The following is a 14077-nucleotide window of genomic DNA, read 5'->3' on the forward strand; positions in this document are numbered from 1 at the left end:
TTAGAATCTGGAAAGCCAGAGATGGAAAAGACCATTGAGTCCATCTATTTTTTAAAAGGGCTTAAGGCTTATTCCAAACCCCATCAAAGTCAATGAAAAATATTTTGTTGCTTTTGGTGGGGTTTGCAGCAGGCCTACAGCCCACAGTAGGACTTTATGTCAAGTGGCAAACATCTAATCTCAGGGAGAGATCTTCTAATCTAGTTAATTTTGCTACGAAACTCACTGCTATTTACAACAGTGAAAAACTAAACGAAACATGAAAAAGGCATTGCAATCCAAGATTTTTTTTTTTTTCTTTTGCATTATCCTTTGTATTATCTTTTTCATTTCTCATAAGGAATTGTTATTTCTGGTCACTGTAGGTAACTAATACCCTCAGGCATGATCATGCAATATTCCAAACATCTTTAATCAGTATGTATACCATACTGTATGTACAATTCCATGCCATCCTCTGTTGCACAACTGCTAGAGCAAGATAAAATTTATTCTGAATTATTTTCATAAATATGTTAAGTCACATCCTGAAAGACAGATGCTTTTGAGGCATGTATTGTATTGTTCTCCTACCTACGCTCAATACCTTTCTGGGCCAAATTAACAGAAGGGTGAATATTAACAAAAATCATTTTACATTCAGATCAGACTTAGTGGAAATTATAACATCAAACTTAGTGGAGTTTCCAGCTCAAGTCCCATACAGCTGACTAATGAGATGAGCTAACTGCCTAAATAGCAAATGTATTGAATTATATGATATATAGTCCATGGGAGGGGAGACAGTCCCCATTCACCAGAGCCCACAGCACTTAGGCAAGCAGTGAAGCACCTTTGAGCTTCACCAACCTCCTAGGGATCCGTGGAGTAGATCCGACAGTACAATGAGAAAGAATGAGAAAAAAAGTCCTCAGAGACAAAGGCCCCAAGCCTGCAGTTTATCATGTGTCAGGGACCCCATTCTCTTGTAGGACACAAGAAATTACCAGTAAGGAGACCATTTTTGCACCATCTGGCCCTACGTGATCTCACCTTTTTTCTGTGTGTCTGTGCATAAAACACACACACAGCAAGGAGAGGACACACTTGTCTCCCTCCTGATTTACCATTTCCATTTTTAGCAAGCAACCCATAAAAACGAATCCTGTGCTTTTAGAAGATGACCTATAGCAATGGGAGCAGTGCCAGCATTACCTGTGTTTCTAGCATGCATTAACCGTGGAGAGTTTTGTAAGGCTTTATCAACATCATCTGAAGTCAAATGTGGAAGAGGAGCTACAAAACAAAACAAAAAGCAACACCAAAATGAAAAAAAAATTGTGAATTATCTTTTTAAACCATATTTTCCCCTGACAGGATTGTCTGAATGCGAGTCTACCAAGCGTCAGTTTCAGTCTGTAGTTTGGAGGGAGGCGTGTGTGCTACAGCTTAAACTAGGGCATTCATTTATTCAGCATTATGAATGCATAATACTTCTGACTGATTATTGACAGTGTGCGTGTGGAGAAGACTGCACCGCACTGGTGTTGCAATGCTTGTTGTTTTTTTTCTTTAAAAACCATATTCACTTTAACTTCTTTAAACTGAGGCAAACCTGCAAAAGTTCCTCAAGCTTAGATGAAAGGCCTCAAGCCCGGAATTCACTAGTCCCTTCTTTCCCTTTGAAATGCTAGCTATGCACTACAAGTAATTTGCATTTGGACTTCAGGGACTGTTCCTTTTTTCCATGAATTTACAGAACTTTTATTCAATTCAGTTAAATCTTCCTGATCCTATTCAGAGTAGAGCAAACTGCTGTCAGTCCTTAGAATCATGCCTGGAATTCGCTTTATGAATCAATGTTTGCACTCTCGTTTAGCATTCTCATCGTTAAAATGGAAAGAAATGAGTATGTGACCAGAAAAAACATTAGCACTGAATCCCATATGATTTTCTTCCTACAGTATGCTGATGAATATGCTGGGTTTCAATTTGATTTTTCTCTGAGATGGACATGTAGAAATGTTCCCTAACTCTTTTCTTCGATGAACATGAGTGAAAGCCAACTGAAATTAATGGGAACCTTTCCATCAAACTCCAGAGGCTTTGGATCAGGCTCCCTACTATGTTCTTAGGAACAGCAACATTTGCAATAGACATAACAGCAACATTTGCAATAGACATCTGAAAACCCAGCTGAGTGTATCCACACCATTAAATCTAAGACTGATATCAACCACAGATTGATTGTAGCCGCTACCATAATGACAGAAAACTAGCTTACTCTCTCTGAGGTAGTGTAGGTGTGACAGGAGGATATCTGCATTATAGCTTGGGGTGAGTCTTTGGAAGTCATCTTTGGTCATTTTACACAGCTCCTTCCCATCGATGTTCTGGAACAACAAGATGTCCACGTCTGGGAGACCGTACTCCTTCACCGCCCATTCCAGCCACTGGCGTACGTGGTCTGTGCTCCATAACGTAGGATCTGGTGGTATCACAAAGCATAAAATTAAGCAGAGAGGGGAGAGTGCTGATGCACTGGACCATTACAAAATAAATGTAGACCACAGTCGAACTGGAGAGACCTTAATCCCCTGTTTACTGACTGCTGGAGATACATGAGGAAGCGCAAAGGAGAATAACTGTCTGTGAAAAACTATTAGGGAAGAGCTGTAAACTCTGATTATTAACAACAAACCCTCTGCTGTTGAGCTCCTTCTCCCATTTAGTTCTTTTGTCTTGTTATTCTTATGCATTATTATTCACAGATTAACATAGGCTCCTGTCCTCATGCAGAGAATACTCTTTAGAAAAGTATTTAAGAGAGCCCACTAACAGCACTGCGACTTGTATCTGAACAATTCTGAAAGCTCTCTGTTGTATTTATATCTTTATTCAAGTGAAATTTCCACTCAAGTCAGAAGTACCGTTACTTGGGCATAGGCTAAGTAAGCACTCACAGATTTGGCTAGTTATTTCATAAACTAGAGTGGGTCATATTAAAATATTCTGTACTTCCTTTCCTAGACTGCTGTGTTGTACTGGTGTACATTGCTACACCTGCATGGGTTTTTACTTACTACCTGAAGCACTGGCAAAACCATCTGGGGAAAAAAACAAGAACTAGTCCAGATTTTTAGCAAAACATAAGGCCAAATACTTTGCATTTTGGAATGAATCCTTGATTTTAACTTAAACTTCTTTTTTGACTCTGAACTCCTCTTCTTTTTCTCTTCCATTCTACTTTTCCCTATTCTTGAGTTACAGTAAGCACCCATCAACATGAAGGTCCCTAATGACCTGCAGTGCACATCCCCATAATGGAAGACAGCTCCTACCATGAAGAATTTACACTTTTTGAAGAGAAAAAAATAAAGCTAAGGGGAAACAAACTCCTTGAGAGTTTGTGCCTTCCAACCTAAATGATTCTGTGATTCTCTGATATCCTGAAGACTGAGAATGGAGCACACAGAGGTCAAATGGCTGTACTCTGTCACATAAAAGTCTGGGGAAGGGCTGGGACTTGAGTGACAGCCTAATAGCTTTTCTGTGGCTTAATTCAGTGCCATCCCCTCTCTTTTGACTGTTGTTCAGGCTCGTCTGAAAGAGGTGGGGACCTCTTTCCATGGGCTAGGAACTTTTCAGAGTCTGTCATGCTGTTGCTCACTCCCAATCCATCACCCACTAGTGCCTCCCCTTTTCTGATGCTTCTCTTGGCATTTTAAGCCCTTGCAAGTCAGCATATTTAATCCTCTGGAGCTTCAGAAGGTTTCTCTCTTCTCTGAAATGCACCAAAAAACACTTAAAAGAACCCCTCCATCTGGTATGAAATATGTAGCAATCTAGAAAGATGCAAGTCCAGTTGGTAAACCTAGGGTCTGGACGAGATTGCCTACATCTACAGCAGAGAACTCCAACAACTACATTCAGTTTGGTTTGAAATAAACAACCAAACACCAGGAATTTTACTAATACATTTTGATTATGCCTATAATTTTTAAATGCTTCTTATTTATGATAACTAGAAAGTTACCATAGCTGGAAATGTGAATTTTGCTTTTTTTATTCCTAAACATTCCCACATGAGCTGCACACTGCCTATGTGGTAGTCAAACAAAACCAACTGCTTTTACCCATACATTTCTTCTGTGGACCTCAAACTAGCAAGGCTGTGACTGTGACCATCTTGTTCCTTGAATGTCACTCAAATCCACCTCAAACACACCTCCAGGAATACACTGAGAAAAAAAGATCTTGCTGAGCTAACCGTGCTAAGGATTACTAAAAGACTGAAAAAAGTGCCAACCACCAAGAAGACAAATGTTTTAGAAGAACATTCAAATGTTGTGAATTTCAGTGTGGTCTGCTTCCAATTAGGCAGGACACTTCATTATTCAGTGCATCATTCTTCTGTGCTTCAGAATAGAACTATCAATACCATTGCAGAGGATACTGCAACATATTTGTCCACACGTATCTTGACAAATAACTGAAATAATCACAGCTTGCAAAATTGGCCACAGTTAGTACTCTTGCATATCTTAGCAACTGAAAAACTGTAAGAATATTAAGCAACATAGCAGTAGCAGAAATGTTTCAGATAGGCACATCCCTGCTGCAGAGGAACTAGCAGCAAAACATTCCCTTCTGTTTGCAGGTTGCAGGTGTTGTGTCTATGCTGTGTATATCCAGTCGTTTATGAACACTCACATATGTCATGATGGTCTAATGCTTTGACTTCAGAAACAGGCATGCTAATTATTTTGCAAACCGAGGCAACAAACCTTCCGGCAGAGGTTTGTTTGGAGGACAAGGCACAAAGGATTGAATGCCTTCTTGTTCAATTAAGTGCTGAATCCCACAACCAAGCTTGCCAAGGCTAACAGAATTTCTCACTTGTGCTCTTACATTGCAGTGGAGTTGTCAGTTTGCTTATTAAAATGTTTTAAAATGCCCAAACTCAGGGGATAACCTAGATAGATGCTTCATGCACTGTTTGATTTCACAGAAGCTATTGTGTTTTTAGCATGCTGAGGGCCAGACTGCATTTGGTATTTGCAGGGATATCATGTGGTACAGTGATCCTTTCTCTCTCCCACACACTCCGGACCCAGCTAGTCCATGGTGTTAGGAAATGGAAGTGGCTCTTCATTTTGCCCACTTTAGAGTGAAATACTCCAAAAGGAGCTAGAGAACTCAGATAAGATATGAGTGCCTGTAACCAGCCAGTTCTGCTGCTTAAATGGGAAGAATGGGTTGAAGAGGTGGCTTCACTATGATATTTCTCAGCTTGTTCTCTTAATAACCCTGGGAAATTACTGCTCTTTTCTTCCTGATCACCTGTATCACATTGCCACTTTTCTCCAAATCTTCTTAAATAATGTTAGTAGCCTTTGGGGAAATGCATTTTTTTGTTTGAAATTTTTGTGTAGAGGGTCTAACCTGCTGGCACAATGACTCTTCGTTCATTGGTAGTCATATTTGGGGGTGGAACATGCTTCTCTTCCATGTAGTTTCCATAGTTCATTCCAACATTGTCTGAGCCGCTAACCATTTTCCCTCCTTTTGCCACGCTGCAGTCATCAGGAGAATTCCTAGACAGAGAAGAGAGGTGTGCTTCTATTATTATTCCAGTCCCTACTAATATCCTCAGCAAAGAATCACGCTGAATGAAATGGAAAAAACAAGACTCAAGCACTAGGGTTGGGCTGTCACTGGAAAACTCAGTACCTACCACCCAATGACTCTGCTGATTCCTTCAGTTGCCTCAGAAAAAATGATCAGGCTCAATGGACCATATATTTATTTTTCTTTTCAAAGGATCAGGCTCTTATATGTCTCCAAACATATAAACACTAACGATTTATTTCCAGAGACTGGGCTAGAATGGAGGCTTGTTCATGAGCTTGCTGAGCCTGATGGCTGCAAGTAGCTGCACTTCTGTCTCCAAACATCTCACAGACAACGCACCAAACATAGAGATGCACTTAATGTAAATTTTCTGAGGGGAAACTATTATTAGTTGTCATTGTCCAAGCCTTGGACAAGGCTTGTCCAAGGCTTGGACAGCTTCCCATCTCCACTGCTGTCATTGTTTCATGTGGGCCATGCTCAGTTGCACTTTATGTCATGCAATGTAGACACATGTCTACGTATGGCTTACAGAAAAGGAACATTTGCCAAAGCCATGATTCAAAATACCACACGCATGACTGGGAAAACCTTTCAGCTCCTGACTAGCACAGTCTCCATGGTACCGTAGTCAAGAAATGGAAATCTGCAGAGGATCTGCAACCAGACACCTCTTTAATTTTGGCTTTGCTTTCTGAATAGAGTCTTTAGGTTTAACATCCCACAGGGGGTTCCCTAATGGCATTTTAATTGCATCACAGTTTTCTTTCTGGCAGACACAGACATATTTGTCCCTTAATTTAATGACTACAACGTGTTTCATCAGAGAGAGAAAAATTGTTACAAAAATCAAAATAAAGAACAGAGCCACGGGGAATACCTTTAAACGTAAAGAGGCTGTTTGGCAAGGGAAGGAGGGTGTTAGTTGGGTTTTGGTTTCTTTAGTGATACTACATTACTAACAAGCTTTCTTTTAGACCTGCCATTTAACTCCTGAAACGGTACTATGGTCTTACTAAACAAGCAGCAAGTCAGGTTGCGATGTTTCATTTTGGTTCCTTGCAAACCAACTAATTTGCAGTCCAGAGAACTGAGAGACCCTCCAAGACCCAGACTTCTGGAAGCGTGTTTCAGGATCTGCCCCCCGCCCCGCAAAATGCGTTTCACCCAGAGCCTCTTCCTCTCCCCAGCTCGGAAATCCCAGCTCTTGCTGCAAGTGTTGGGCAGCTATGTCACTGTAAGCCCACCAGTGGTCAGAATACAGGTGCTTTCCCTGTATTCAGAGTTTTGTTATTGTTTGAGGACAAAAGAGGAAAAATAATATACAGTTTGGACCACTGTCTGCTCAACATACGTCAAAAGGATGTGGCAGATATTTTATCCAATGCCCAAGTGACTTGGTTGAGTTGACTGCTCAGCAGTACCACTGGTCAGGAACTAATGCAGTTACAATTCTCATGTGTGTTTTAAAAAATAACTAGCACTTGGAAAGCTGAAAAGATTTAGTATACATCTTAAATACTAAAAGTACATTTTAAGTATATCAGTTTTTTTCTATGCAGTGTTACTACTAATTTTACCATGTTGTGTTAATGTATATATTAAAAAAAAAATTAACTGCTGATGGCTTTCAGTTTAAAAATAAAATATATCAGAGAAACCATTCAATGGGTACTGTCATCTTCTTTAGGAGAAGGAACAGGGCCTTGAATGTTGCCTGGGAAATGTTGGTTTCACATACCTTTTTCAGGTATAAAATATCTTGGGTGCTGCATAACATATTACATATGAAATCTGCCTTGTGTAAAGGTCCTACAACTGCTTTGTCAGCCACAGGACTGAATAATAACCACAAGGGAAGATATAGTCAGCACATGGTCTTGCCTGTCATTGAGTGGTGGTGAATTTAGCCTTTCCTCTCAGAACCAGAATACTTGGGCATTATTCTCTCAGGTTTAACTTTTCTATCCCACTACATATCTCTAAATATAATTCTGTGATGCAGCTTATTTCTGTCTAAACAGAGCTCAGCAAAACAAAGTAACTTTTTCTTTCAGACGCAAACATGTTGAAAAAGAGCTTTTGTGATGATTGCTTGTGACTAAAATGTTGGCTTTTTCTGTTTACCTTTAACAAATACAAATGGCATATATGCATAAGTAAGTCTGCATACTAAATCATGTATATTTGGAAACATCATCCAACTCCTGCCCTTATACCTGTGCAGATGCCCACCCTGACTCCCAAGGTCAGTTACATTACAAAGACAAAATAAAGAACCATTTGGCCCATTCACTGACTTTTTAGGGATGTTTTTGAGAAACAGAGAGCTAACAGCATCCTTTGGCCTAACTGGCACAGTTACTTTATTTTGTTTTTCTGTGAAAAGGAACTTGGGATATAGGGACATCAAAGTCTTGCTGCTGACGTGAAATATCACATCAGTATTAGCCTACACCACTTCTGTGGGCAATCGTGCATTAAAAAACCTCTTGTAAACACTGAACAGTAAATGATGTGAAAGATCCAGTAGTAGCACACAGCTTTTGGCAATCTGACAGGGCTTCTGAGCTGGTTTTCTGATCTAAATATAAACAGGCGGGAGTGGGGAAGAAGATCATAAATAAGTCATAACTTTTCATTAAAATCCAGAAGCAGATGGTCAAGGGTTTTGTCCCGTTAGCTTACTGGGTGGACAAGCAAATCCCCAGTTCAGCAAATCTTCTAAGACCATGCTTTACTTCAAGCATGTAAGCAGCTCCATGGGAGCTAACAGGACTACTCAGGTACTTCCAATTGAGTGTGTGCTTATGCGTACCGCTGAACCAAGGCTTAATTCAAATGGCTGGAATGGACTCCTACGGTATAGAAAGCAAAACTGAAAAAGCAAGCAGACACTAGAAAATGGTATTTTTAGTGCCCAGAACAACAAGAGAGTGATTGTCTGCAAAGGCTTTTTTTAGGACTTTCTGTGAGTCTGCTTTATTTCTGAACCACCGGGGGAGCAGGGGCAGTGGAAAAGCAGCTTTCAGAAAGTGTGCCCAGTGTAAAGGGTGCAGTTTTGCAGTGATTCATCCTCAGCTCCAGGTCTGAAATGAAACGCGAGATGTTTTTCTTCACAGCTGTGTGTTATTTTTAGCCTTTGTAAATATACTGTGTTACACCTGGAATTTACCAAAAAAAAAAAAAAAAAAAAGTGGAAAGACTACAATCGTGCTACCCAAGAGCACTTTGTCCAGTCCTGAGCTGATTCAGCTCTGATTGCTGATAAATGTCTATTGAAGAAAGTATTTCTCCCTGGGTCCTTGGACCTGGAAGCTTTGCCTTTATGCAGGGTTACTTAGAATCAAGCTGATTTGATAGTTAAATTTAGCGCCCACTCCTACTGAAGCCGACTGGAGTTTTGCCAACCATTGACTCTGATGAAAGCAGATGTAAGTTCATAAATAAGTGTATGAAACACATTTTTTTCCTCTTCACTTTGCTACTGTTTTCCCCATGTGACATAAAACACCTGCGTTGTGTTAAAATGCAAGGTGTCAGAGAAACACAGATTAGGAATCTGCAAAATTTTACATGGTCTCTGTGATGTTCCCTTAATGTAGACCCCTCTATTTAATATTCCTGAATTTCAGAGGGAAACAAATGAGAAAAATTGCATTCTCCAAATATCTACATATCTTTATAAGTTTATTTAATAACCACAGCTTGGATAACTTCCTTACAGAGGCTACTTATAGAAAAGGTGTCTCAGGAGAGTACAGTGGTGTACCTACACCAAGGACACCTTTGAAGAGTTTTCCATGCATGGTCCCCATCCAGCCCGTGGCTGGTCAGGTCAGAGAACACGCTTGAGCTACCAGGAACTTTTCTTCTGTGAGGCTCTGGCAAACAAACCATGACACTGTCCTACAGGATACGGATTGCTCTCCTCACCTCTCCTCTCCTATTTCGTAATGCCAGTGATCTGAGAAAGAGGGGAACGGCCCCAGCAGGGCTGTGATGACCCCACCCTGTCCTTACGTACAAGAGAGAGAGCTCTGCAAAGCCAGCTCCCTCAGATAATTCGGGCCAACACATATAAATTTATATTTAGCCAAAATGACATCATTTAAAGGTCAGCTCATACTGAATGTATTGCAAAGCATGCTCAAGCTCATCTCCATTCACTGCAACTACTCAAGCTGTAGTGAATTTGGTCAGCGCTTCCCCCCCAAAAAATGGTTTGTCACTGAAAAAGTGGCCCATGAAGAAAAAAAAAACCTTCCCTGAGATTTCTTACTTTGAGGTACACTGCTGTTTCCTAAAGCACACCTGACATACTTTAGTCCACAATATCAATTCAAAGGGTTACACGGCTGCAGCCCTAAACTCTCTTCCCTGACCCTCTACACCCTCTTCCTCTTCATGAATCAGTGGGACTCACATCTGCTGAGACCTGCCACAGCAGTGACATGCGAAGAAGGGTCCCGTGGATCCCCCTTTGGGTTCCTCTTTGGCAGCAATCACTGGGGACAGCCTGACCCTCCCTGGTGAGAAGGAGCCCGCGCTCCCCAGCTACCAGAGCAGGAGTGTGGCTGCACCAGCAGCTTTGCAGAGCCCCAGAGGCTGCTTCCCTGGCACCAACGGTGATCCCCATGGGTGCTAAGTGAGACTCTGAAAAGTGCTTTCAGTGGTGATATCAGAGGCCCCAACGCTTGCTTTGACAGAGCTCGGTTTCCACTACGCACACTCATCGCCCAGCACCACAGCTGGACACGGCTGCCTGGCTTCTTCTGTGCGTACACCAGGCCAAGCCCTGCAAGCACACCAAGTGTTCTGCTCCTGTGCAGGCACCTGCCCTTAAATTTCCTGCGTGAGCACCACCACGCTTAACCTGCTGAAAGGAAAACAGAGGTTTTATTTTCCCTTCCAAGGCTTCTTGTGAAAGCAGCACTAAATTCCCCACAGAGGACTCCAGCATAACAGAGGCATTTAAAATGCCAGAAAACGCACGTAGGTCGAAATATCCCTGGGGTGCTCACACAGGCTCTCATGCAATTGCTTAGCGAACTGGGCTGGGGAGCTGCTTCCCCAGCAAGTTCACAAATAAGTAAATAAATGGGTGGGTGGGTAAGTAACTCAGTGCTTAGCTATAACCTGAGTCACTCCCCCACCCATGTGGGGCAGCTGTGAAGGCAACGATTGCCCACAGGAGAGGGGACAGCCAGGGTGGGATCGAGCTGCCGAGGTCTGTGGAAGGGAGGGAAGCCCCTCAGGACCCACGCTGCTGGCTAAAGCTGGCTTAAGCTGATGCTGAAGCCATGGTGACAGCCTGTTTATCTTTGCTATAAGGTGAGTGTCAAAAGCAGTCCTAAGAAGACAAAAGAAAAGAAAAAAAGGAAAATCAAAGTCCTCACTGGGCCATGCAGTCATGGAGATGCACTGCTCCATGCTGGGCTCTGCAGGGGCAACCAAACCAGTCTTCAACAGACCAGGGCTGCAGTGTGGCTGGGCTTGGGGCAGCCCCACGCTAACACAGTCCCTCAGCATCCAAAACAGGGGCAGACACCACTGTGTGGGGTGCCCCGAGCCCAGGGTTGCGTGGGGTGCTCTGGGTTGCATGGGGCCAGCCCCGGGGTCACTCAGAGATGTCACAGCATGGCATGTAGAGGTGCATTTGCTTCCATCCTCCAGTGAAAGGAGAAAGCAAACACCACATGCCAACACATGCAACGTTGTTGGCTTTCTGTAAGCAAAACAAAAAAATGCTTGTTTGTTGAGTTGTCTATGCAGCAGCCATTTATTTTCAGTCAAACAATAACTTCTGCTAATTGAAACAATCTTTTCTTCTTTTTTTTTTTTTTGCTTAACTTTCCTTGGCTATCTTGTGGTCCACAGCTGCTTCAAGCCTTAAGGCCATCATGGCAAATTAAGGCAGTCAGCGTCTGGCTCACTAGAGGCCAGTCAAGCTATAAATATTACCGGCCTGGCTCTTTGTGTTCACAGTATGGGGAAACAGCTGGTTTAAGTTTGACTGCACATTGTCATTTCTCCATTAGTGCAAACACTTCAATATTTCTTATGTGTGAGGTTGGAGTGAAGAAAGGGAAAGAAGGGAAGGGGGTCACTAAAAGCCAAAGCTAAGAAATGATGTTCTGTATATACATAATTTACAATTAGATTGCTGCCTGGGAGAAGGCTGAAGTCTGACATGGTGATAGCTAGGCCAAAGCCACAATGACTTCCCAGTTGGCCTATAACTTTCAGGACCTATTTTCTCTTGTTTTTCTTTTATTATTTTTATAGAAATTCTATTATAATGGTAATGGATTACATTTCTCAAATTGTATTTCATTTCAAGAGCTTGTAAGACTGTTGTATTTGTGGTTTCATAAAATATGAAACACCAGGAGACAGGGCCCTTCCCAAACCACATATGCCTTCTTTTGTGGGCAGGGATCGTATAGAAAGTTAGCAAAGTAGAGCATGCCAGGCATAAACAGAAGTGACATCTTGTATGGAAACCATAATCCCCCGTGTCTGTGGAATGTCTGCTGATTTTCGTGATTAGCATTATCGGGCTGTGAGGCTAACGGGTGCGAAATGGTAAAGTCAATGATTAGCCACTTTTTCTTATTCGCCTTCTGCTTTGTCTTAAAATGCTGTTCCCAAACTTTAAATACTGAACACCCCCACTGATACTACCCTGATCAAAATAAAACACCTACTAATGAAGGGGGAGAGGAGACAACTCATCTCCAAATGTGCTGGGTCAGAGACAACCTACCTACTGAAAGTGCCTGGGCCGTGCCAGCCCAGGGGAACACCACAACCATCGGCTCTAAATGCTCTAGGCACAGTAAATACTGTACTGGAAATAAAGCAGTAATGATAGCAACAGTCATAAATAACAGCAGTGATCATAACTCTTGTGGGGTTCTACGTCATTATTTGAAGACTAATTTTATTTCATTACCCATATGAGAGCTTTTGGTTGCTTAGCACTTTTGAAGTTCTGGCTATCCTCATCTCCCTCTTAAACTCCTGAAGCGAAGCACGTAATTTAAGCATCAGTGGTCAATCCAAAATGTAACCGTGCCAATTATGAATGAACATATTACCCCAGAGTGGAAAGCTTCTTAGCTAGCACCTGCCAGCCCAGCACTCCCCAAAAATCTGCAAAAAAGTAGCTATAGCAGTGGTGAGCTGGGTTTGTTTTTCTCCTTGGCAACATGTTTGCCTCAAGAACAGAGCCAAACCATGCACACACACACACATGCACTAGTGTTAAGCTGGTGGATATTCAGAGCAAAGAGGAACGTCTTGAAGTAGTCACACATAAAGCCCTACATGGAGAAGATCCTGAATTTGCAGTTTTTCCAGTTTGGTAGGCAGCCACTCCACCAACCACCCAGTCAGTGGGAAAAAAGATTATCAGTCTGAGATAACTAACACCACGTCTTTTTACCCAAGACTAATGTTACTTTATATAGGCAGCTCCAATAAGTGCATTAGGAAAGTCATCCTCTTAAGACAGATCTCCCAGCTTTGCTGTGGACTGACGTAGGAGCTGCCTCAAGCCCTGTTGGAGACAGAGGAGAGTCCCATTGACTGCAATGGGTTTTGGACCATGCTTGTTGTTTAGTCTGAGTTGAGGTTTACCAAGAATACCAGGGCTGCATGCCGGTGGTACACCACCAGATGTGGAAGGGATGGCACTGAGCCTCAGCCGTGGGGTTGTGCTCCAGGGATGGAAAAAGCCATGCCCTTGAAAAACAAGTGATGTCAGAGTGATTACTGAAGATCAACCCTGTTTCTCCACGTGTTGGACACACACAAGGTGTGCAAATGCTCTAACTAGATCCACCAGTTACCATGCCACAGACTGAAGCATAACGCAGAGGTGCCTCATCTAGCTTAAAGCACATCAGCCTGGATCCTGGGAGCAGGATGGTTCTGTCATGGTGGCAATACAGAGCTCCATATGGATGAATGCACCCTCCTTAGTAGCTGGGGACATCAGCTGGCACATGGCTAGACTGAGCAAGCGCTACCTCATTCAAACTTGCTGTTTTGTATGGCACAAAATAGCTATCACTTAGGAGACTTTACATCAAGGGGAAAAGAAAAAAGAAAAACAAACAAAAACTTGAGGTCACTTTGGACTCTGAAAAGTCCTCCTGTGTGTCAGATGCACTCAACCCAGCTAGTACAGAGGCTCTTTGATGAAAATTTAGAACAGTAACATGCAAAGAAAAATGGTATTTCCCAAAAGAGCCAGCACAAAAGATATATTAAGTGATAATTTCATTCTCAAATGGTTTTCGAGCAACAATTGGTAGCACTTAAAACAACATTTTGCACATGATTAAATCTTAATGACAACTAATTATTTCTGGAATTTCTTTAAAACTTCTGTATCAGCCAAGCTGATGTTGGAAAACTTCTGCTGTGCTTTCACTGCAGCTAACTTTCAAAATGC

The 14077-nt window shown here is 42.1% G+C and overlaps 1 protein-coding gene across 7 annotated transcripts in view; it reads right to left on the minus strand.

Annotated features, from left to right (window-relative positions):
• Positions 1–14077, minus strand: part of ERG (ETS transcription factor ERG) — a 148882-nt gene that overhangs the window by 14157 nt on the left and 120648 nt on the right. For 6 of the 7 annotated variants that reach the window (XM_072846650.1, XM_072846680.1, XM_072846642.1 and 3 more), the window contains 3 exons: positions 5425–5576; positions 2264–2467; positions 1195–1275 (listed from right to left, as the gene is read on the minus strand). In XM_072846650.1, coding sequence (XP_072702751.1) covers positions 1195–1275; positions 2264–2467; positions 5425–5576 — 437 coding nt within the window. The remainder of the gene's footprint in view (positions 1–1194; positions 1276–2263; positions 2468–5424; positions 5577–14077) is intronic. The other variant, XM_072846696.1, reaches the window with a different exon arrangement.

This window comes from Ciconia boyciana, chromosome 1 (genome assembly GCF_034638445.1).
Source record: "Ciconia boyciana chromosome 1, ASM3463844v1, whole genome shotgun sequence".
NCBI classification, from domain to species: domain Eukaryota; kingdom Metazoa; phylum Chordata; class Aves; order Ciconiiformes; family Ciconiidae; genus Ciconia; species Ciconia boyciana.